This window comes from Ctenopharyngodon idella, chromosome 6 (genome assembly GCF_019924925.1).
Source record: "Ctenopharyngodon idella isolate HZGC_01 chromosome 6, HZGC01, whole genome shotgun sequence".
Taxonomy (NCBI): Eukaryota; Metazoa; Chordata; class Actinopteri; order Cypriniformes; family Xenocyprididae; genus Ctenopharyngodon; species Ctenopharyngodon idella.
The window spans coordinates 8,962,577-8,986,309 of record NC_067225.1 but is presented as its reverse complement, the minus strand read 5'-3'; the positions used below and the strand labels follow the sequence as shown (position 1 = coordinate 8,986,309).

General features: G+C 36.5%; 3 protein-coding genes across 7 annotated transcripts in view; 1 reads left to right on the top strand and 2 right to left on the bottom strand.

Moving 5' to 3' along the window:
• Positions 1–11: 11 nt before the first annotated feature.
• On the bottom strand, positions 12–10,244 carry senp2 (SUMO specific peptidase 2). Of its 2 annotated transcripts, XM_051896202.1 has the most exons (17): positions 10,003–10,244; positions 9,537–9,592; positions 9,325–9,431; positions 9,129–9,207; positions 8,606–8,690; positions 6,677–6,836; positions 6,488–6,594; positions 6,321–6,409; positions 6,087–6,144; positions 5,913–5,991; positions 5,137–5,286; positions 3,959–4,090; positions 3,226–3,432; positions 2,930–3,009; positions 2,639–2,723; positions 1,475–1,570; positions 12–1,400 (listed from the first exon to the last, which is right to left on the bottom strand). In XM_051896202.1, exons 1-17 carry the CDS (start codon positions 10,164–10,166, stop codon positions 1,335–1,337), a joined length of 1,800 nt encoding a protein of 599 aa, XP_051752162.1. In that variant the 5' UTR covers positions 10,167–10,244; the 3' UTR covers positions 12–1,334. The 2 variants fall into 2 exon arrangements, with proteins under 2 accessions (XP_051752162.1, XP_051752163.1); XM_051896203.1 differs by lacking the exons at positions 12–1,400; positions 1,475–1,570 and adding an exon at positions 1,592–1,850.
• Positions 10,086–18,710, bottom strand: zgc:112416 (uncharacterized protein LOC550509 homolog). Of its 4 annotated transcripts, none has more exons than XR_007930532.1 (11): positions 18,362–18,710; positions 18,155–18,214; positions 16,170–16,219; positions 15,963–16,020; positions 15,594–15,667; positions 14,341–14,523; positions 14,006–14,117; positions 12,111–12,253; positions 11,748–12,011; positions 11,248–11,291; positions 10,086–11,137 (listed from the first exon to the last, which is right to left on the bottom strand). XR_007930532.1 is itself a non-coding variant. In XM_051896205.1 (11 exons), the coding sequence occupies exons 1-10, from the start codon at positions 18,384–18,386 to the stop codon at positions 11,249–11,251; spliced, it is 933 nt and encodes a 310-aa protein (XP_051752165.1). In that variant the 5' UTR covers positions 18,387–18,708; the 3' UTR covers positions 10,086–11,137; position 11,248. The 4 variants fall into 4 exon arrangements, 3 of the variants coding, with proteins under 3 accessions (XP_051752165.1, XP_051752167.1, XP_051752166.1); XM_051896205.1 differs by having other exon boundaries at positions 11,827–12,011; positions 18,362–18,708; XM_051896207.1 differs by lacking the exons at positions 18,155–18,214; positions 18,362–18,710 and adding an exon at positions 17,268–17,357 and having other exon boundaries at positions 11,827–12,011.
• pcnt (pericentrin) overlaps positions 17,613–23,733 on the top strand; it is a 47,580-nt gene continuing 41,459 nt past the window's right edge. The window contains exons 1-4 of the mRNA XM_051896208.1: positions 17,613–17,830; positions 21,204–21,377; positions 21,983–22,177; positions 22,968–23,117. Coding sequence (XP_051752168.1) covers positions 17,783–17,830; positions 21,204–21,377; positions 21,983–22,177; positions 22,968–23,117 — 567 coding nt within the window. The 5' untranslated portion in view covers positions 17,613–17,782. The remainder of the gene's footprint in view (positions 17,831–21,203; positions 21,378–21,982; positions 22,178–22,967; positions 23,118–23,733) is intronic.

Below are 23,733 nucleotides of genomic sequence, written 5' to 3'. Positions count from 1 at the left end.
CAGAAGACATGTTTCTTTTTCACATCTTTATTACTTACAAAAATAATGACCAACATTCTGCATTAATGACAAAAACGGTTCATTTGCAGTGGGCCTTTTCATTTTCTATATTAAAGCTCACATCAGAACTCACCCTCTGCCAATCGAAACACTCTCCATTCTCACAAACAATTCCACTTCAGGATATGCACTCAAGCTCAACCTAAACAGAAGAGCCACATACAAACAAATAAATATAGACCTTTTTCTTAAAGCACTTTTTGATCCTGTATTACTGGATGAGAGAGGAATATTGCAGAACTTAACCACTGAAATGTCCGTTTGGCACAACTTCACTGCTCCACATTTCCAGTTCAATAAGAATGTCTAATACAGCCATTGGGATTATGAATATAGCATTTAGAATCAGAAAAATGAGACCAATGCATTCCCCTCCCCATCATCCAGCTCTGGTTTTTACTTGTGTTAAGCTCTGTTGCTTCCTTACACACAGAAAACTATAAAACAAGCATGTCAGGTGCGAAGCCATAATACTCCACATTTCTATTTTACGGCTTTCAAATATGAGATGCACTCGGATCAAGGCACTTGGAGGCCAGGACTGTGTAGAGACACAAAAGAAACAAAACCGATCCACTGAATACTGTTGCTTTCAATGCAAGTACCATCATCGTCATGCACATTAAAACTTGCTAGTAAGATGCTCTGAGACTAATGGGTACGATTGTTGGTTTTAAAACACACAAGTCTTGACGTACTAAACTGATATAACTGCATCTCATTCAAACAAAATAAATATATTATTCCTCATTAATCCAGATATAATGTAAAAAGAGATATGTTTATGCTAAAACATCCCCACGCTAAGAAACTCTGACAGCTTACTGAAAAAAAGGTCCATTTTGTTTTACCCCCCCCATTGTAACTAAACATGGGAACATCAACAGCAACTTCTGCGAGTTGGGAACTGCTCACAGTATAACCTGTAGGGGGCGATAAGACTACATTCTTGGAATGAAAACAATTCCGGCCTCTCAACAACAGCTAATGAGGCTTCCACCTGCACAAATCTATTCACACCCCAGTCCAGTGTTCTGCTCCTTGAACCACATTTGTGTTTTTAGTGTTTGGATTAATACAGCAGGGGTTGGTTATTTGTGCAAACAAACCCAGTCGGGAACCGGTAATCCACTGTCTGTTAATAGAATTGGGTGGAATTTTGCAACAGGCCAATATAAAGTCAAAAGTCTCTTGAAAAGAGCAGGAGGGACAGACGTATGGTGGTCCTGTGCTTTGGTCAATCTGATTCAGTCAGTACAACATTCCCAACACTCCTACTGCAGCAGCTTTTGGTTGAGGATCTCCCAGATCATAACTTTCCTGAAATACGGCATATGATTCTAAAGAGAGAATAAATAGTAAATAAAAATTGTGCAATAATTATATATATAAGCAGGGTTTAAATAAGCAGTACCTGTCTGAATGTGAGATTGCGTCCTCTGGAGATATAATCAGCATATTTGCATACGAACACACCACAATCACTACCATTCTTCTGCTGCGGGATCTCCTACAAACAATAATTAAAACTGAGCTTAAAGTGCAAGTGTTATTCCTGCCCCAGAATGAAACACTTCTACAGCTGTCAAATTAAACTTTGAATATAGGTCGCATTTGAACGCAAAATCAGTGCTTGGCACACATCTAGAACCAAAAGCAGACTCTATACATTTTATCTGCTTACAATATAACTCAGTGCTGTTTCATTTATATGTTGCGCCCTCTTGTGGACTGATGAGACAACGTTGGTTAAAAAGTATGGTGATCACTGATGTCTTGTAACTTTTACCCTGAAATAATATTAAATTCATTTAGAATTTTGGTAATATTTAAGTAAACACTTTAAATCAAGTTGCTGAGCCTGTCTGACAGTCTTAGGGTGTGTTCACACTTGTAGTTTGGTTCTCTGGATTCTTTTGGACCGGACAAAATAAAATAAAAAAAAAACAACCTGTTAGTCCTGGTTTGCTTTTAAGTCCGAACCTAAAGATACAAAGCAAAAAAAAAAAAAAAAAAAACGGCTTTTATGATGCATATTTTGCGACGGAACTTACCGAACATCTGAAACAATGCTGAGTGCTGGGCTAAACGTGCTCGTTGTATATGTGCATACATTTGATGGTGTTTTTACCAGCTAAGAACTCACAAAGTGCTTACAGAACATGTAAAGGAGTCAAAACAGCAAACAAATGAAGATCTGCTGCAAGGAGATGGCTTTTCCGATGTCTGCACTGAACTGTGATTGGCAACGTAGCTCCTATGAAAAGAACCAGGTATGCTTGAGCATTCTGTCCTTTTTAGGGTCGCATCTTATGACATCACGGCCTGTTTTTGGTTCGTTTAGATGTCTTTAGTCCATGACAGTTGAAACGCAACAGACCGAGACCCACCTTTTCAGGGGTCCCGGTCCACTTGTTTGGTGCGCGCCAGGTTTCAAACGGCAGCGTTCACACTTATTCAAATAAGCCGCACTAACAGCAATTGCACCAATCACACCAAGCTTGCCAAGTGTGAACACACCCTTAGACTCTTCTTATAGGATTTTATGAACAACTTGTGTAAATATACAACTGCTTACAGAAGGACGTAAACTGCTCAAGGTCCACTTTGACATGTCCAAATCTTTTCCCTTCTTCACCTTGAACTCCTCTTTCAGATAAAGCCTAATGGACAGATGCAGTCATTAGGTTAATATAAACGAGTAGTCACCTGTGGAAAAACAAACCTTAACATGGATACATTTAACCTCATCAGCACAAACAGCACAATTACACAAACTTATAATTTTAGCTGCAAACCGCTTGTCCTAAAATATATACGCAGTGGGATATCATTATTAAGTATGTTGCTCCACAACATTATCACTTACAGAATCATGTTGCAGATGTCATCATGCCGTTGACCCATGGAGTCGTATGATAGTACAGACTTTGATTTGAAGTCAACAACCTACCGTGGAAAAAGGAGGAAACATTACACAAAGTCATCACACAGACACAAATTAAATAAAAGCTAATAAAACATTCAATTCAATCCTTTAACACTATTCATCAGGCACCAAACAATGAAAGCTTGTGTCATTTTCATTGTGCTGCATCAGACTGCTACTGTTAATATAAGGGTTTCTAATGTTTGAATCCATAACACTTATAGTTAATTACTCACAGCAAGGGACCAGTGAACACCCAGGTGAAGGGGGACCAGAATGATGTCATACAGGAAGAGGTCTACAGCCTTAGTCCAGCGCCGTACTGAAGCATGTCCACCACCATGCAACTTGGGAAAGAGGAAGGTACTGAAAGAATAGACCCTTCTGCCTCCTACTTCCTGCTCACTACGGGACATCACGAGATTCATGTAGAAGTTGATCACCTGAGAGCGACAGGGTTACATGTTCAATCAAAGGTAGTGTGTCTTAAGAACTTTCAGATTATGTGTATCAATTAGAGAGGTCAGACTTGACTATTTTGATTTAAGAGTATGACAGACAAAAATTATGAAAACAACAATTATTTTCATGTTACTGCCAATAACCAATAAATGACTATAAATAAATTTTTTATAGTCATTATAAATTCTATAGTATTTTGCCTAAATGAAAAGAAAAAAAAAAAACACTAAAAATACTATTAAATGTTATAAATACATTTAAATGCACAGTATAAAAGAATGATATTGATTCTGAAAATTGCTAAAGATTACATTTAACAAATTTAGTACAGTTTAATCAAATTACTTCCATTTTTAAAGATTAACTTTTGGCGAACATGGCGAAAGTATTGTAAAAAGGGGGGGGGGGGTGCAGAACTAAATATACAATATCAGCTGATAGCCAATATGGTACCAATATACTGTGCATTCCTAATTATTTTGAATAAGTCTTTTGAAATGACACTACCTCATCATTGAGCCAGCTTCCTTCTTGCAGGGTTGCCAGATCCCTCTGTGTGATACGCAGTTTGAAAGCACTGCACAGAACCAGGTTTGGATCACTTTGAGCAAGAGCAGCACTCACTTCCTGCTGCATCTCCTGTTATATGATACATAGACAACAATTACATTTAAACAAGAAGCAAAGGAACAAATGTGACAGTGAAACATAACCGGAAACAATTGAGACAATTACATGCACATCATTGTTCAGTAAAGGTCTTTATTCCGAAAAAGAGGTTTACTCTTCACAAATATTAGAATATGCCCGTTTACATGGCACTCAATGTTACCCAAGCAAACAAGTCATGGCGGGTGCACACTGTGCGATTTATAATAGTCCTTTATGATTGTTGCTTGTCAAACTGTACGAACATGATCCTCATGTCACACTGTGGGATCTCAGCTGTCCTATATGTCAAACTGTACGACAGTCAAGATGCTTTAAAAATGGACGCACGCATGAAAACTTGTCCGGAGTTTTACATCATCAACCCACACACATTCGGTGACAGTGAGCTCCATTACACGCAGGACTGAAGTGGTGGCTAACAAAGAAATCTCTACCGTTCATTTTGATAATGGCTTGTCTTGAAAAACTAAGACAATTTGACATTCGTCATAGGAGAAGTCACACTGCAGGACTGTGCGCCAAATCTTCTGACACTGACAGAATTTCATCGGAGGTAAAATTTGATCGCAACGGTCATTAATCGGCTGTCGGAGAACATGTCAAACTAGCGATCAAAGACTACAGATTTTTGCCTAGGATTATAGGAATCTTTTAGGATTCTCAAAATTTGTCTCAGACAACCAAATCATGGCCAAAATCGCACAGTGTGCACCCGCCTTTATTGGGCTTGCTTACTTTTGTTTGCATAGATTAAAAAATGTATTCTGTTTAAAGGATATTTTAGAATATTTGGACTTTTAGAAGCTTGAATTTATAGCAAATCAGGTTAACACATATGTGACATTTATAATCAGAATATCATCAAATTCCAATTAATACAGAAATATGTTTGCACATGTTCACAATATTTCTTGAATACTTTTTAAAAAAAAAAAAAATAAAAAAAAGCAACAACCAGACAGAGTGAGGTATAACAACACTTATAAAGGGCAGGATTTTTATAAGACACTAACCTTGGTCAGTCTGGGAAACTCCTCCTCACTGCGCCTTACTGTATCTGTAATCAGTTCAGATCTGGATGGTAGCAAGGGTCCTGCAGCTGTGTCTTTCTCCTTGAGATTCAGCCTGGCTTCAACCTCAGCTGACAGATCCACATCTACAGGCTAGAGAGAGGGTGAGGAAAACAGAACTACACTTATAAATCAGACTATAAGAAGCCATTAAATACCATATACCTTTGAAATGTAGTCAAATTACAGCTACGTAAGACTTTTCAAAAAAACATTTTAATCTTACATTTAAAAAAAAAAAAAAAAATCACTTTCCAAATTTCATTTGTAGACAGCAACACTTGCATGTCCTGAATAAGACACTAAAATCATTTATCTTTCAATCATTAGTTTTTGATTTAATATTGAAAGCAAAAAAAAAAAATGAGAAAACAGCACCAAGAATTCGGTTTTATTTATTTATTACGTTCAGGGGTAGTAAATGAATAAACAGCTTGAATATTCAATCTCTACATGTGAGCGGGAATGAAACTGATTGGTCAGCCAAACGTTAAACCGTGTCGACATCAGTTGTTCCTCAATTCTGCTCAACAGAATAATAGTCATTCGCTACTTTAAGAATCTGTTGCATGAAACTCAACTTGTTTATTCACTTTCTACTTTTGTATATAAAAATGAAAAACAAAAAAAAAAAGGCGCAGTTTCCTCATTTTTCTGCTTTCGATATTAAATAAAAAAAACAAATGATCGGAAGATACACAGATTCACTGAGCACTTACGATTTTTCTTGCAGTTTGATTATCCAAGGCTCCTTGCTTGACATCATTTCCTGGTGTGCTGTGATTAACATCTATTTTTCTATAGCAGATTTAAAAATAAAATAAATTTGAATCAATAAATGTAGATGTGCATTTATTTATCAATAATGTGTATGCATAATGTTTCAGTGTTACCTGTCTTTAGTCTGCATCAGTGATACTGGATCCCGCCAGACAGACATGTTAGGGATGGCTGAAGGCGAACAGAAAATTTGATTTGATTGTAAAAAGTATCATGGAAGCTCTTCATCAAAAGGTTAAAACAGCACAGAAAAAAAAGAAGTGTTTATTAGGGTAACGTTATTATCAACACTCATTTGGGGTGGGGCTGCTACTGCTGGGTGTATATTAGATCATAATTAAGCTCACCTCTTACTGGAGCAGGTCTGCTCATGTCAGTAGTGCGATTGAGGGAGGTATGTCCATTGGCCTTATGCCCATCAAGGGAGAAATTTGTGCTAAAAGATTAAAATAAACATAGCGTTAATTTCCTCCAGCAAAGCTACAATGATTTCAAAAGTGTTCTAAGGACTTACATTGGAGGCTTCATCCGTCCAAACGGCAATGGTTTGCTTTTTGAGTATTTCTCAGACGCCATCTCTACTAGCTTCCTGTAATGCTCCCGATCACTCTCTCTCAATGCCTATTCAAAACAGAGATGCTCAGGAAATCAAAGACATCGACTCACCAAGCTTCACAGTACATTAAAAACTGAGTTTTCCTACCTCCTCCACGGTCAGGCAAGGTTTGTGTGTGCGGCTCGGGTGCTCCATCTCAGCCGGTCTTGTGCTCAGCCCGTGGGTGGTGCAAGACGGCACTAGTTTTAGGGATCGGCGCATCTCCCTGCCTCTGTCCTGGCTTCCCTTGTACAGCATTGCTCCACTGCTAAAGAAGATAAATGCAGAGACTGTTACAGAACAAATCATTTTAGTAACATCAACAATCCAGAATAAGTTTTACAGTTACGAAGCAGAAGTACGTATCCCAAGCCTTATTTTGATTCTTCGATTAGCATATGGCAAGTTAGGTTCATCTGCTTATTAATGTCTGAAATGAAGGCTCCTTGATCAATTTGTAAAAAATACTTTTTAGAGAAGTAATTTCTGCTATTATTCACACACACACACACACACACACACACACACACACACACACACACTGCGCAGGCAATTCACACACTGTTTAATGGCAGCAATGTACACAATAGTAAATAAGTAAACAAGCAAACAAGCAAAGACGCTGCGGTTAGTAATTTGTGACCAGTTTATGTTTCCTTCAATACACAGAGATGTCATGGCGGGGAAAAAAAAAAAAAAAAATCACCTCATTTTACACTAAATTGTGTGCATGCATACCCAGCTTTCATGAATGCTTCTTATTGTTTCCATAATGCATGATTATTCATAATTACTGAGTGTTTATTGTTTGGCTGAAATACACCCATATTCTGTGCATCATAGAATGTGGGAATATTGAGGAATTAGAAAAGAAAGATTATATGTTGCTCTTTTTATATATGAATAGAAATTGTCAATCTCCCCTTTAATTATGTAAAAATTTTAAACCATTACAACTAAGGCTGCCCCCTAATAGTCGACTAACCGTCAGTTGATGAGACGAGGCTTAGTCGATTAAAAAAAAAAAAAAAATATTAGTAAGTTGCAGAAAAAAAAAAACCTCCACAGGAAGTGCCAAAATCACGCAGATCTTTAACGGCAGGATATCCAAACATTCGCCTATCATTCATCGACTTATGAATTAAAACATCTAAGTAGTAGCAATTTTACATGTCCGCTCACTCTAACATTAACCTAGATAAATGTGCACTATTAATTGGCGCATATTCAAACGCTCTTACTGCATGACATGAAGGCATCGGTGCGATCACTTGCATTTAACTTAAAATACTCCATTTTTGTTAATTCAGATAAGAATAATTCAACATTCGAAACTGTAAATGGTTTGCTTTTATTTCTGTAAACTCACAATAACAACAAACTTTGTGCTTTTGTAAAATAATGAAAACAAACAGGATGCGCTTTCTGCCGTCTCGGTCTCAAGTGAAGTTGAGCGCGTTACAAAAATGAACCGAAACTTAGCGTATACTTGCCTCACAGACATGAGAAATATATCTATGGAAAGCTTGAAATGTCTACTTTTAAATTAACCAATTCAATCTAAAACAAATATTCTCTAATTATGTAATCCATATGAAACTTGCATATAGTCAGCATCGTCGACTTCATCTCTGCAGCCGAAAACACACAAAACACTAGTTTATCAATAAATCAAATGTTCAGACAGTTTCCTTCTGTTTTTTTCACACCACATTCATAATCATTACGTTTGCTGCAAGCTTTATGCCTGCGTTTGAGCGCTGATCAGGCTTTGTATTATATAAACAGGCGATTCAAGGCTCATTATTATGATTTATATGGTTTATTAATATAAACACGCGATTAGTCGACTAATTGCTTAAATGAACGACTGCTAGTCGACTAGAAAGATCTTTAGTCGAGGGCAGCCCTAATTACAACTTGATATTCATTACATCAAGAAAGATAAACATTAAAACGGTGGCAGATAAAAACACAATTTGAGAAACAGCTTAAAAATCTGAAACACTTAAAAATTTTTGACTAAATGATACTTACTCAGGTTTACGTAAAGCCTGGGCATTGTGGTGGACATTGGCTGCTGTTCTTTCTTTATTTTTAAGTCCCATTTCAATCTGTTTATCTAAATAGAGATAGGCTACATTAAAATCATTACGAAACCGACAAGTATGAAATACGCTTTATGTGCACTACCGTTTAAATGTTTGGGATCAGTATGATTGTATTAATGTTTATGAAAAAAGCATCTTATGCTCACCATTTGTTTTACAATTTAAACTGTTTTCTATTTTAATATATTTTAAAATGTAATTTATTCCTGTGATGCCAAAGCTACATTTTCAGCATCATTACGCCAGTCTTCGGTATCACACGATCCTTCAGAAATCATTCTAATATGCACATTTCTATTATGAATGTTGCTTAATGCGTCTATGAATAGAAAGTTCAAAAGAACAGGAAAAAAAACAAAAATACTACTGATCCCAAACATGTGAACTGTAGTGCATGCCTGTCAAATTTTCCACCAGATCACAGAGACATGCTGATAGGTCACACTCACCCATTCCGTCACTCTCAGTCCATGAACTCAGGCTGTTGCTGTATATGTCATCAATACCCATAAAGGCAACCCTGCCAACCTGAGCCACCAGCAAGCACAAGAAACAAGACAATGTGCAGAATTCATGAAACCAAGGCTGTACAACAAATGTTGTACATGTGTTTGCATATGCTTAGTGGTGATTATATGAACATACCTGCGTAAAGGCTTTCTGCTTTTCATGTTCTGCCTTCCTGCGGTGTCTCGAACGGAACAGCCCAGCAATTCCTGCAAAAGTCTTCTTGACAACCCTGATGATCACATCTGTTGACAGAGACAATGATATATTTTAGTAGGTAAATGAGAAATGTTTAGTGGAGTTGCATTAGGCACTGTTGTTTACATGGAAGATCTCATCTAAATATTTACCATGTCTTGCTCTTTTGACCTCTGGATATTCTGTCACACCATCAGCAGAGTACACACTGAAACCCAGGAGAACACAAAACACTTCAGGATTAAGACGAAAAATCGCACTAAAAATAAAATCACTAAGCCTCAGAACACTAGCAAACAGAAAATACCACTTGGCCTTAGTAAAGAACATGCATATTTATTCATATACTTGCTATAACACTCCACATCATATAGTGCAATTACCAAAATGACAACCAAAACTGTAATAAGACCAATTACAACAAACAGTCCATTAATTGTTTACATTGGACTGATTCCTGCCCCTAAAGACAAATGCTAATACTACACTGCCTATTGTTCATGTAAATGAACAAGACACAAAACGACAAAAACAAAGCACTGTGTGTTCACAAAAAAAGAAAACAAAAACAAATTCGGTTCATTCAGAAATGAGGAATACAAATGACTGATACTACACCTTTGATAGTTTCGTTTGGCGGGCCTGCTGTTCTCCTGCCGCTGCGCGTCTGTGCCCGCGTCTCGTGCTACACCGTTACCGTGCTCACTAGGCCAGGCTGCGGATTTCTCACCAGAAAAGGGCACGAACAGCGATGATAATCCGTCAACTATCCATTCATACATCACAAACCACCACGATGAATAAGACTCTGTTTGGTTTATTAGTGCCAGGTCTCTATACTGAAGACTTTGTACCCGAGAAATTCAGCCACTCGTGTTTCAATAGCCTTCCGTAGCAGTTACGCTTAGTGCGTCACTGATTTGTCAACTGCGACACCCCCACACAACTGCTCACCGGCTAGGCCCTCCCACTCTCCACTCACACCGCCAGTTACGGCGCTACAGAGCCTTCGAAGGATGCGGCCTCTGTTACAAACGAAACGACGTTTTATTAAAAACGGCACACAATTTAATAACTTACATTTTTTATTCGTACATCCCGTGAATTTGTGATATATATATATATAAGTAAACTGATTAGCTGTACTGCTAAACATTTGACAGGAAAATAATGTAACCAATCAGAGGCGCCACTGAGCATCACATGTCTCAAAGCGGAAGAAAAATATCGAGTGGATGCGCTTTAACCTGTTAAATGTTCTATATTTGTTAAACCTTGTTTACAGCAGAGAAGGCGTGTGTAGTATTTTAAACATCAGCATCATTGCTTGACATGACATACCCTCAGTTAGCCAGACTTATGAGCTTTGTGTTGCGCAAGACAGCATTACACACTGTACTGCCTGTATGACTTTGGCAACAAGTAACCCTAGTATGACTGCACTGCACTGCAAATACAGGATTGTATTTTAAAAGTGTGTTGTATGGCAGAACAGCCACGAAAACTACATACCAGTGATTTTAACCTTTTTTTTTAAACTGAGTAACACAATTGAAGCTCTTTTAAAATATCACTGTAATAACATTTAATAAATCCTTCAATTATTAGGCTATAACAAATTAAAATCACAATAAATCCCTAGGAAAACAATGCCTGCTGTATTGAAAATTGTAAATTAAATATAAAAAAACATTTATGTCAATGTGTCAATCTTTGAAGATGAAGCAGGATCCGTCTGCACTTGGCAATTTGGCTGGAAAAAGGGAGGAAATAAGATATTAAACTTCTAGTATCTTAGAAAAATAATATAAATTGTAATATTTTAATATAGATAAAGAGAAAGGGATATTACTTTATGTTTACCTCAGAGTCCAAGTGGAGTTCTGGAGTTTGCATCAATTCCCATTCTTCAAGGCAAAACAAGTTAACATGAGTATATGATTCACAATGACTGACAAGTGAATGTTTTAAAACCAAAAGAACCACAAAATACCTTATTGAGGCTAATTTTAAAATTATGCAGTGATTTTTATGTTTTTGGCAAAAACATTTGTACACCCAGTATGTGAAACATCTGATATTGTAAGACCCCATATATGTATGAACAACATATGTAAACAACACCCGGTTTGGTAAGTGATAAAGTTGAGTTAAGGTCCTGCAGGGGCCAGTTGCATAAACATAGTCACTATTTTAAGACTGAGTATAAAGAAGTAGCCTGACCAACTAGCAGTTAGCCAAGGAGTAATCAGTCTTATTTTTCAAATTCAAATTAGACCAATCTATGGTTTTATGTAACTGACTAGTCTAAGCAGTTAATGAAACCGACCAGCCAGCTTATAAAGTATAGAGACAAGACTTACAAGCAACAGTTCCCAAAGAATTTCTGATCCATTTTAATATGTATTCATTATTATTCATAGTTACACTGTTGACTCTTACGTGTTTAAGGGAGGCAGAGTTACAGGACCAATAACACGCTGCACTGCTGGCTGATAAGTCCCGCCTTGTCCTGCTGACATTGTAGAGGGCCAAACAGAGTAGCCAATTGGAGGGAGAGGTGGTCCATGGGAGCCGTAGTGATGGTGATGATGAACAGTCCCTCCTCTCACTGTTGAATGAAGTTCCTAAATAACATCAAATTAGCATTGTAACTTACTACTACATTGTGAAATGAACAAATATCAACTTCATGTACGTTGAACACAATATCCCCTGATGGTTACCTGCCCTGAATGTGAGGCTATGTGAGGTGTGGTATGATTTCCACCTGGGGACACAGCCATTGGTGGAAGAGCCTTCAGCATCATGTTGTGCATGATGATCTGGTGCATCTGAGCATTCTGCATGAGCATCAACTCCACCATATCTGTCATCATAAGAATAATAATGTGAAGATCTCTTGGCCTATAGCTTAAATCTTGAACTGTTGTTTAAACTTCATTTAGCTTGATCTTATTGACTATTGATGTTTCAGACATGCAACTTGAATCACCAACTACACTATTGTTCAAAAGTTTGGGGTCAGAATGCTTTTTAAAGAAGAGTCTTCTGTTCACCAAGACTGCATTTACTTGATCACAAGTTATTGTGAAATATTATTACAATTTAAAATAACTGTTTTTAAATATATTGTATTCTTTAAAAAAAAAAAAACATTTTGCAGACATTCCAAATCATTCAGAAATCATTGTGATATGCTGATTTGGGGCTCAAGAAAATTTCGTATTATTAGTTGAAAATGGTTGTGGTGCCTAATGAAGTATGGAAAGTATGAAAGTGCTTTCTTCAGGATTCTTTGATGAACAGAAAGTATGAAGAATTGTATTTCACCACCTTGGAATTATAAGGTTCTCTCTGCATTCTGAGCAGTTTTGAGATATTGAGCTTCAAAGTTTTTGCATTCCATACTCCTTTGTAGATAGAACCTTTTTGTTACACAACATACACAAAAAATCACATAATGTAAATAAGTCACAGAATAAGAATATGCGAATAACTCAATTTTGACAACAATGTCAGATAGAACCTTATAATTCCAAGGTGACGATTTATTTGAAATAGAAATCTTTTGGAACATTATAAATTGAATTTACTGTCACATTTGACCATTTTAATGTAACCTTGCTAAATAAAACTATCAATTTCTTTCAAAAAAATCTTTCTGACCCCAAATTTTTAAATGATAGTGTATTTGTTAAAGAATAATCTGAAGCAAAATACATTTTCTCTCTTATAAGTTGCTTTTTGTTGGGAAGTACCTGTAAGCAAGTTTAAATGGCCTATACTCATACTTATTATCAGTGTTGGGGAAAGATCCTCTTAAAAGTGATGCATTACAATATTGCATTACTCCCTAAAAAAGTAACTAATTGCATTACTTAGTTACTTTTTATGGAAAGTAATGTGTTACATTACTTTTGCATTACTTTTTCTCATCTGGGCTGGGCTTTGTTTATTTGTTTGTTTTTATAACAACAAAAAAGTTCTATTTTTGGCAAATGTAAAGACCCTTTCACACCAAAAGTGAAATGAATAAGCCTCAGGCTAAAGGAAATGCAAATTCATGCCTGTACAGTAGAGGGCTCAAACAAACAAGCCTTTCAGCTGCTGCCATTCTGGCATACAGAAGAATAGGACGCAGGAGAAGAAGTAAATGAGTAAATGAGTTCTTAGTCTAGAACTACAATAACCATCATGTTTACACAGCGCACACAACGCCTCTGCACTTACTCCCGATTCCTCTCAATATGGGGACAGGAGAGCTGTCAGTCAATAAATTGGAAAACAATGTAACTTGCGCTACTTATTTGAAAAGGTAACTCAGATATTTTGTTGTAAATTTAAAAGTAATATGTTACTTTACTAGTTACTTGAAAAAAGTAATCTGAATATGTAACTCGCATTACTTGTAATGCATTACCCCCAACACTGCTTATTATTACTTAGTTACTTTTATTAGTTACTTTTTTGGCTTTGTACATTTACATTTATTAATTTAGCAGATGCTTTTATCCAAAGTGACTTACAAATAAGTATACAATAACTGTTGTTATAGTATACAAGGCTACAAGGTTTAGTATACAATAACTTCTGTTTTTTCTATATTTGATGTATATACCTTCTTTAATACTTCCTGATCTGTAGGGAAAGGTTTGTGGGGGTGAGATTTGTGCTATGAGAGGCTGTTGCTGTGGTAACTGCTGGATAATGGTGGCTGGCTGCTGAGGAACCTTGTGGAAGGAGAGATAAATATTATTAGAGGAGGGCCAACAATATAACATTGTTATAGACACACACACACACAAATTGTTTATATGTACTTGTATATTTTAGAACAGGTATTTAAATGAACTGGAATAGTAAATGTAGACATTCTGTGCAGGATCGGGCCAGTATAAGGGAAGAGATAAGAAATAGAATATAACAGCTGGAGGGTAAGAAAACATTTCATACAGTGTGTTGAATGATTTGAGGGGGCTGAGGGACAGGAGGAGGAAGAGGAGCAGGTGGTCCACTTTGGTAGACATGGATGGGAGGCACAGGCTGGAGTGGCCCAAGAAGAGGTTCATAATGGTATTGCCTATGAGATCCACCCCAAGTGTGTGGCCTTCCCAGATTCTCCATCATATGCTGTTCCTGTTACATACACATAAACATACCTAAATGCACACTTATATTTGTTATTTAAGTGATAAGATGTTTCTATTTACTATTTACATGACACAAGATGAGAGGCTGTACACTGCAGAGCCAATGTATGGAGCTGGAGCTTGACTTTCAGCTCCCCATCTCTGGATGTTATGGGTGGGGCTTGAAGGTCCAGTGCGACCCTCACCTTATCCCTAAACCTAAATTAGGTTAAAGGGTTAGTTCACCCAAAAATGAAAATTCTGTCATTAATTACTGACCCTCATGTCACTCTAAACCCGTAAGACCTTCATTCATCTTCGGAACACAAATTAAGATATTTTTGATAACATCCGTGAGCTATCTGGCCTCCGTTAGACTGCAACACAATTACCACTTTCAAGGCCCAGAAAGGTAGTAAAGACATCATTAAAATAGTCCATGTGACTACAGTCATTTATGTTATGAAGCGACAAGAAAACTCTTTGTGCGCAAAAAACAAACAAACATAACGACTTTATTCAACAATTTCTTCTCTTCCTTGTCTGTCTCCTACACTGTTCACGTAGTAAACACAGTGCAGCGCTTCCGGGTTCTACTTCAGAACGCCGGCTCAGTATTCGCTGATGCTGAATAAAGTCATTATTTTTGTTTGTTTTTTGTGCACAAAAAGTATTCTAGCATGAGTAGCTTCATAACATTAAGGTTGAACCATTGTAGTCACATGGACTATTTTAACCACGTCTTTAATACCTTTCTGGGCCTTGAAAGTCATATTTGTGTTGCAGTCTATCGGAGGCCAGAAAGCTCTTGGAATTCATCAAAAATATCTTAATTTGTGTTATGAAGAGGAACGAAGGTCTTACAGGTTTGGAGCAACACGAGGGTGAGTAATTAATGACAGAATTTTCATTTTTGGGTGAACTAACCCTTTAAGCTCCACCCATTAGTTACTAGTTAAATTGAACACCACTTGTTCAAGATTGTCTTCGTTTGAATCATCTTGATAAGTTTAACAGAAACTGTTCTTATAGTGCGAAGAATAATCACTTTAGTATCATCTCTGTGAAACACTATACCCTCAGTCTCTGTAGGAGGTTTCTCTTCTGTCTCAGAGCGCTGTGTAATGCATCTGCCTGACCATCATAACTTCCTGCCGAATCAAAAAACAAGGAATTAGTCATATATGTTGAATTCTGTATTTTCAGCATCCTCATCTGCTTTTGTTTTTATTCCTTGATAGATTTTATGTAGGCTTAGAATAAACTACTGAGATAAATACTAGAAAACAGGCATTCTGTCTGGCAATGTTTTTTTCAGGTCAGAATTTTAGTCAGGGAGACAAAGCACAAATCATTTCAATCATGTAATATAGTACCTAAATTATTCTAAAAATTCTAAAAAATACAATAATGCAGTGCACAAAAACATCAATCTTATTTGTGTACTTATGGAAAGTGCTGAACCCTCTCGTTCAATGTTGTCATTTCTCTCATTCTCCAGTCTCTAAAGAGGAACAAACAGATGATAATGAAGCCTCAAAGTCTCTTTGTAAACAAGTTTAGTCTCATGATAGAATGTTGTCAACAGGAAAGAAAGAAAATCATGTCAGTAATGTATAACTGATAAATATTTATCACATTAAACCAACTTACCTTTTCCAGCATTTTCAATCTCAGCCTTGTCATTTGGTCAAACACTGGATCTGCCATTTTAAAAACACCTTTTAGATAAGTTTATTTAGTTATTGTCCATGCCTGCCATAGAAAGGGGTTCGTTGTCAAAAACATTTCTGTGCTCTTTGCCCAACCCTCACGTTGCTAAGTTACTGTACATTAGAAGTCCAGACAGCGGCTCTTTTGTTTATGGTATGGTAGACCAATAGTAGACTATTCTAAAATAAAAAATAAATAAATAAGTAGGCTAAATGGAAGAACATATTGCAGTTTTAAACAAACTATTTTGAATTTGCATTTAACCCTAGAACACATAAATCAAAAAACCTACATGAATGCTTACTTATAGGGGGTCAAAATGAACCATTGGAAATAATGGTTTCTTCAAGAAAATAGGTGTCCTATTAATGAAATAATTTAAAATTATTGATGATACACTAATGTTTTATTATATAAATATATATATTTTATTATGTTTATTTGTCCATTTTCCTTGTATATATATGCATTACAAAAGATGAAATTTATTCTTTTTAAAATGCAGTTGTACTTTTTCTAAACAAACTCTAAACTAATTTAGATCTACTGTAAAATATATTAAAAACTTCACCGCCCACATTTTTCACAGACCATGTGAAAATGATATTTTCCGACAGAGACAGAACATTTCACCTTTTGAAACAGCTTTTGGGCATAGTTTGCACCTCTTCCTTTGTTTATGTGTGTGTTTTAAGCATTTATAAATGTATAGCATTAAGTTTTATTTGTAGTCTTTAATACATTATCAATATGTCATAATTATTAAAGATAATACATATAATATTACCTTTTTTGGAATTTTTGGGAATATTTTTATACCTTTATACTCAAAATAAAAGGTAATGATTACATTTGTTCTCTTTTTTTTACTATTCCATATTTATAATATTATTTTATCAAAAGTGTATCATATTTAATTGGTCTAGCTAGCATTTACAATTTATGAGACTGGGTCTTATATTATCAAGATGATATAAGGAGAAAACAACAACAACAACTTTTGTTATGTCGTTTCCGAATTCAGCCTTTGTTACTTACTGGTTGATCTTATTCACCCGGGCTTTTACCCGCGTCTCTCATTTGTCAATCACAACCACTCAGACTATCGTATTCGGGAGTACCATAACAAATACACAACCTTAGGAGGATGTATTTTCTCACTATCATGCTCCGCAATAGGCTCTAGAGGTTGTCAATCAAGGGGTCATGCTTGCAAACGCTTTTTAATTGGTCACTCGGGCCCAACTGTATTTAAAGGAGGGCGTTTTAAAAAGAGCAGGTGCATTTCTGCAACAAGAAATGTCATTGGCTGCCAAGTTCACGTCCTTTGTTCTAATAGGTTCTTGCAGACTGTCAATCCGATAAGGGCGGGGATAAACACACTTCGCGGCCATGTTGAAAATTACATTGACAGTTACTCCTTAGGAAAATCTCTGAACTCACAAAACATTGCGAAAAATTCGTTTGGAGAGTTTTACAGAAACACAGTTTTAGTCTGCTTGGCGTCCGCTTGAGCGTTTCTTTCATTCCTATGAAACTCCTCGATCCAGGAGATGGATCAGGATGAAAGGCAGAGAAAATTAGAGGCCGGACGAGCAAAGGTAAGTGCTAACATTAGCAGTAACTTTACATAGTCTTGTTTTGAATTTGAATGCTCCTTTGATATTTTTATGTCTGTAATTACATCAGCTATTACATTTAATTAGGTGTTTTTTCTTTCCTTTCATTTCGGCTAGCCACAGATATCGCAGTCACTCCTATTGTTCTTGTACAGTGTCTTATTACAAAACTTGTTGGAACTAATCAGGCCGAATCTATTTGTCTGCACATCAGTGCCTAACTGTCTCACGAGCCACTGTGCTGAATATTATAGGAATATCATATTATTTAGTGATAATGGACAAAATTAGGATTAAACACTGTACCTCGTTCATTTGCAATGGTTCCCAGATTCAGAACGATATTCCGCAGCTGGAAGGTTTGCGCTTTTTAAAAAAAGAAGAAGAAAAGAAGAAAGAAAGAAAGAAACTTGTTAATATATACAGTTTTTGGGTATTTATTTAGAGTTTGCATTTGGGGTGAAAAGTACAAGTTTTGTATGTGAATTGTTTGGCTTTCCAGCGGAAACTTACTATATTTGCTTTTGGTAGGTTTCATGTTGCAAATAAAGTTATATTTGCTGTTGAATATGAGGGGAAAGTGATACAGCTCTGTCTCTAGGCAGGATCAGTGCAGCTCACAGGTATCTACAGTATATATTTAGCTCGAGAGCTTTTATGGGAACTGCGCTTTATCTGCATTGAGAGGAAAACCGAGATGAAGATCTTTTCATTTGTTAGGCGTTTGTTTACGTTCCTGCTTTTAAAGGTCAAACGCTTCAAATAATGTGAACCACCCGATACTGGCTGTATTTCTGAATAATTTCTGATTGTTGAATGACACTTTTCAATCAACAGAAGAATTCAGCCTGTTATTTATTAAGAGACCTGTAGGAGGCACAATACGATTAAAATATCAACGCTGCAAAGGATGCATCTCAGGACTCTTAAAATTGAAATTGTCATTATTTGCTCACCCCCATGTTGTTTCAATTCATTATTTTATGTGGAACATACACAATTGTACTTCTATTGTGTGGGGGAAAAGTTCTCAGTCTTTTGTGTTCCATGAAAGAAAGTCATTACTGATTTTGCAGCATGAGTAATGGCAGAATTCACGAATATCATAATTTGAGGCAACATTTTTGGTCACAAAAGAGCTTGTGTTTTTCATTAAAAGTTTATTATTAAAAATTACATGAAACCTTACTGGTTTGTCTGTACTATTCAACTCATTCTCACTTCCAAACAACCAAGCAATTTCATCAAATCCTCTTCTACGTTATCCAGCTATAATATCCCTGTAGTGACTTGGCTAATTCTGCACCATTTGCAACAAACTTGAATACAACATGATAAAATTCAAATTATTTGGTTGTTGGTGTATGTTTACACATTCATAATCACTGTAAGATGCCCTATCAGAGGTGAGTGCTGCATTATCAAGCTTATCATCTGGCCTCAATCTCTCTTGCATTGGCTTTGGGTCATTGGATCCATACTGTCCGGCTTTGAATTTCATTTGTAACTTTATCCACGTTAAAGGCATTAATGTTGAAGTATTTAACAGTTGATTATGGGATGTGTCTGGACTGTTGTGTGTTTGTAGATTCATTTAGCTCAAAGATTAAACTGTTGTAGAGTGGCTTGTTGGTTGCCATGGTGTTTGTTAAAAACCGTTTAACTGATAGTATTAATTGGTCAAAATTCTAACTGTCGGTTAACGGTTAACCAGTTAATTATGAGCATCCCTACTTGCAAGCGAACAAATTAGGACAAACGTATTGTGAATTTTTTTTTTTTTTTTTTTTTTTTCCCCTACTGTAGTGTAAAGAAAAATAATATACTTATGAAATATTTATTTTCATTTATATTGTGCATTTGTTTTGCAATATATATATATATATATATATATTACAGTCTTATGATAAGACTGTAATATATATTAATATTTATGATGATAATATTTAATAATAACAATAATTATTATTTTAAATGTTTAGCATCCTAAAACACGAGTGTGAATGTAATGCAGGCTGACACAGTGAATCGCAACCTTTAAAATCCAGGTACAGCTCAATGAAAATACATTTTACTCCATTCAGTTTGTACACTGAACATCAGTTGTAGCTGTTAAATTTGATTTTAACTTTAAAATGTACATTTTCTTATGGGGGATCATGACCCCCCTAGAAGTACCGAGGTCCGACCCCATAGTCTCTCAAAATCCTGAGGGAAACATTGGATCTGTAATGTTTAATCAGTGTCATAACTGGACCTTCCATTGAAAATGCCACCTTTTCTGGACCATTTAAAAGATGAGAATATAAAATTTAAACACATGTATATTTAATTTGTATATATATTTATTTAATTCAGATGTGCACATCATTTTAGTGAATGTTACAGAGAGTGGCCTGAATATTGAATGTAAGCCGCCGTTCCAGAAACTGTTTGTGGCTTGTCGTCCCCCAGGCTCTCTTCATATCAACATCTTATGTGATTTGACATTCAGTGGGCGAAACACAAACTGATTCCCTACACGTTTATGAAAGCAGGTCAAAAGTAATCCAGCAGAATATCCTGCTCTTGTGATTTATTTTTTATTTTTTTTCAGGTGTATTCATACTTAGATCTGGGTTAGAGGTTTAGTCCAGAGGGTAGGTCCACACAGTATGTACGTTTATGTGAATGGTTTGCGTGTATTCGCTCCTCCTCTTCCTTTTTCATTTGGTTCTCAAAGGTTTCTACAGAGAACAACTCTTCACTTTGCGGTCTTAGTTCTCATAGTCGTAGACCTGCCCAGAAATCATAAGGCATTCTGTTTGGTTGATGGATTGCTGTCATGTGACTGTAATTTAACAGCCTTAGGGGTTATGCTGATGTTTGTTCATAGAAGCACTATTGTAATATTTGGTCCAGCAGGGCTCATTTCAGCTTGCTTTAATCTGGAATAAGCTTCTTAAGGCAGCTGTGAGAAACGTCTCTTGCAGAATTGTGCGTATTTCAGGCGTCACCACGTTTCCATGCTTGAGGATCAGGGATTCTCCAAAAAAGGAAGAGGATGATGGTTTTTAGAAGATGAAGAACCTATCGTTTTTCCTGCCTTAAGAAACATCATCTGTTTGGATATCATACTTTTTTTAAACCTGGTTTTCTTGCTGTTGTCTTTCACATTATGGACTAAATCATCCCTTAAGATGAATTTGCCTTATTTTGTTTGTTCTTATTATGAGACATCAGACATGCAGGAGATGCATCCATTTGACCTTTGACATGGCTCATATTTCAAGTCCACCAAAATGCTGATTCTATGTTCTTGCTATCTCATCCTGATGTACGTTTCCCTCTACCTGTCCCTCAACCTCTGGCGCAGCTTGCTAACTTTAGACGGCGTCGGGCGAAAAGCGACAGTTCGAGCACGCAGAAAAAGACGGCGAAGAGGAAGGGCTCGACTGGCCAGACAAATGACCAGTCAGCGCAAGAGCGTCACCTAGAGGAACCACAGACCGACGATTGTCATGGAGAGATCAGCAAGGAATACTCAGAGGTTTGCTTTTTATTTTAAGTGTTTTTGAATTCACAAAATTGTCCTGTTTCTTTGTTACAGCTGACAAATTATTTAATACAAAACGATCACAAAATAGCAAAAAAAAAAAAAAAAACTTATGCGACTTTGTGACGCCAGTCAGATGCATCAACACAAACCAAAAAAAAAAAAAAAAATCCAGAGTATCTGAACATTAGAAATGAGCTGCTAAATTGTTTTTAACAAGATTCCTTATGTCAAAAAAAAACAAAAAACATAATGGTTGTAGAAAATATGGCACAAAACTTTACTAAAATATATGTAGGCATCAGGGGGAAAAAATATGACCCCTTTAAGAAATGGGTCAGTTGATGATTTCATTTTATTGAATTTAATGGCTAGTCTTTCACCGCTCAGTTGTTGCATGTCATTAAGTCTACATGTATATAGCATGTGCAAATTGCACAATTTGCACAAGGATAGGCAAATTTCAAGTCTATAGAATGTATATTTGTTCTCCCTCCCCATCTGACAAAAAATAGGTCAGTTAACATAACATGGCTGGGGGGTATGTAGTCATAGTAACACAAACTGTGGAAAATATGCATGTTTGTCTGAACATCTAGGCATCACTCAGACTTGACAGCACAGACAGCAGTGTTTCAGATGTCCATCAGTGCAGCAGAGAGGCCGATGAAACCAATGCCCAGGAAAAGAGCTCCTCCTCTGAGTCTCTGGCAGAGTCAGAGCTGCCCGATCAGGCTGAAGGCGAACTTGCAGAAATGATTATAGTTGCACATACTGGCAAAGAACAACTGAAGGTAAACCTTAACACACAAAACAGTCCTATACCCTTGAAGTTATGTTTTCCCATGCTTGCTTGCTATGTAGTACGTTTGCCTATCCCATTAGATCAGCAGCTGAACAGACACCTTAGCAAAAAAAGAAATATGCTTTTTTTTTTTGTTTTGTTTTTTTACTTGGCGGTTTTTTTTTAAAATGCATTTCTTTTTTTCTTTTTTTTGTAGTAGATGCACTACATTTTCCCCCCATTTTTGTCAAGCTGTGTGAGTAACATGACTAACACTCTTTTCTCAGATATTGCTGTTGAATAGCATACTCAAAATCTAAAGGAAGATTTCAGTGTTGTGTACAGCCATTATCCTGAAATAGAAACGAGAAAGAGTCGCTCCAAACTGGGTTACATCTGTCCGTTTGACTGGATTAATTCATGGTCATGGTTATGAACACATCTAGAAACCTGAGGCAGAGTACTGTTTTCTGGAGCGTAGTGTTTACCATAATTGGTTTGCATTTCTGATGGTGCAGAGGGAAAGAAACAACCAATTAGATTTCACAGATGAGGTTAAACGTATCCACATTCCATATGTTCATTGCACTCATGGATTTAAGGATTATGATTTCTTGCTCCAGTCATGTTTTGATTTACTGTGTACTCTTCCTGAGGAAGCCTCAATTTTTAGGTGCCAAAAAGTGTTTGCACTTATTCTGCAATATGTAACTTATTGTTTGCTGGAGTCCAAATTATAAATACTTTTGTTTTTAAGGTTTTTACAGAAACTTGTTGAAATTGCTTAATTCTTCATACAGCAATTGCAGGCTGCAGTAGAGAAACGGAATGAGATCATATCACAGCTTAGTAAGAACCTGCAGGTGGCGCTGCAGAGCAGAGACCAGGTACAATTGGAAGCGCAGCAGCTCACGGGTCAGATTCAGGCACTACAACAGCAACTACAGCAGGTAAAGTTCAAGCATTAAAGGGAACCTATTATGCCCCTTTTTACAAGAATTAATATAAGTCTCAGGTGTCCCTAGAATGTGTCTGAAGTTTCAGCTCAAAATACCCCACAGCTCATTTATTATACCATGTTGTAAATGCCCTTTTTTATTTATTTTTTTTTTTTTTAACGGAACCAAAAACAAGCTGTTTTCGTGCATGTATCTTCAAATGCAAATGAGCTGCTGCTCCCCACCCCTCTTTCAAGAAGAGGGGGGAGCTTTTACAGCTCGTGCCTTGATACTCTGCCAAAAAACTAACAGACCATCTGTTTGGGTTTGATTGTCATCTCTATTGTGGTCACACTCAAGTGACATTGTAGTTCTTAGTCATCATGACAGTTTATTATTTGCATACGTTTTAAAGCCATATCAGTTTAAACTTCTGATATATGGTCATATATGGCTGGCTGTCAAGACGGCATGTCGCGTGAGTATTAAACATTTCTCTTTCACGTCTTAATATTGCGCTTAAACTGTCAAATACACACAAGGTTATGTCAAAAGCAATTAAAGTTCACATTAAAAAGTCTGTCTGTGAACGTAAACAGCAGGGAAAGAAATTGCATGTGTATATTAA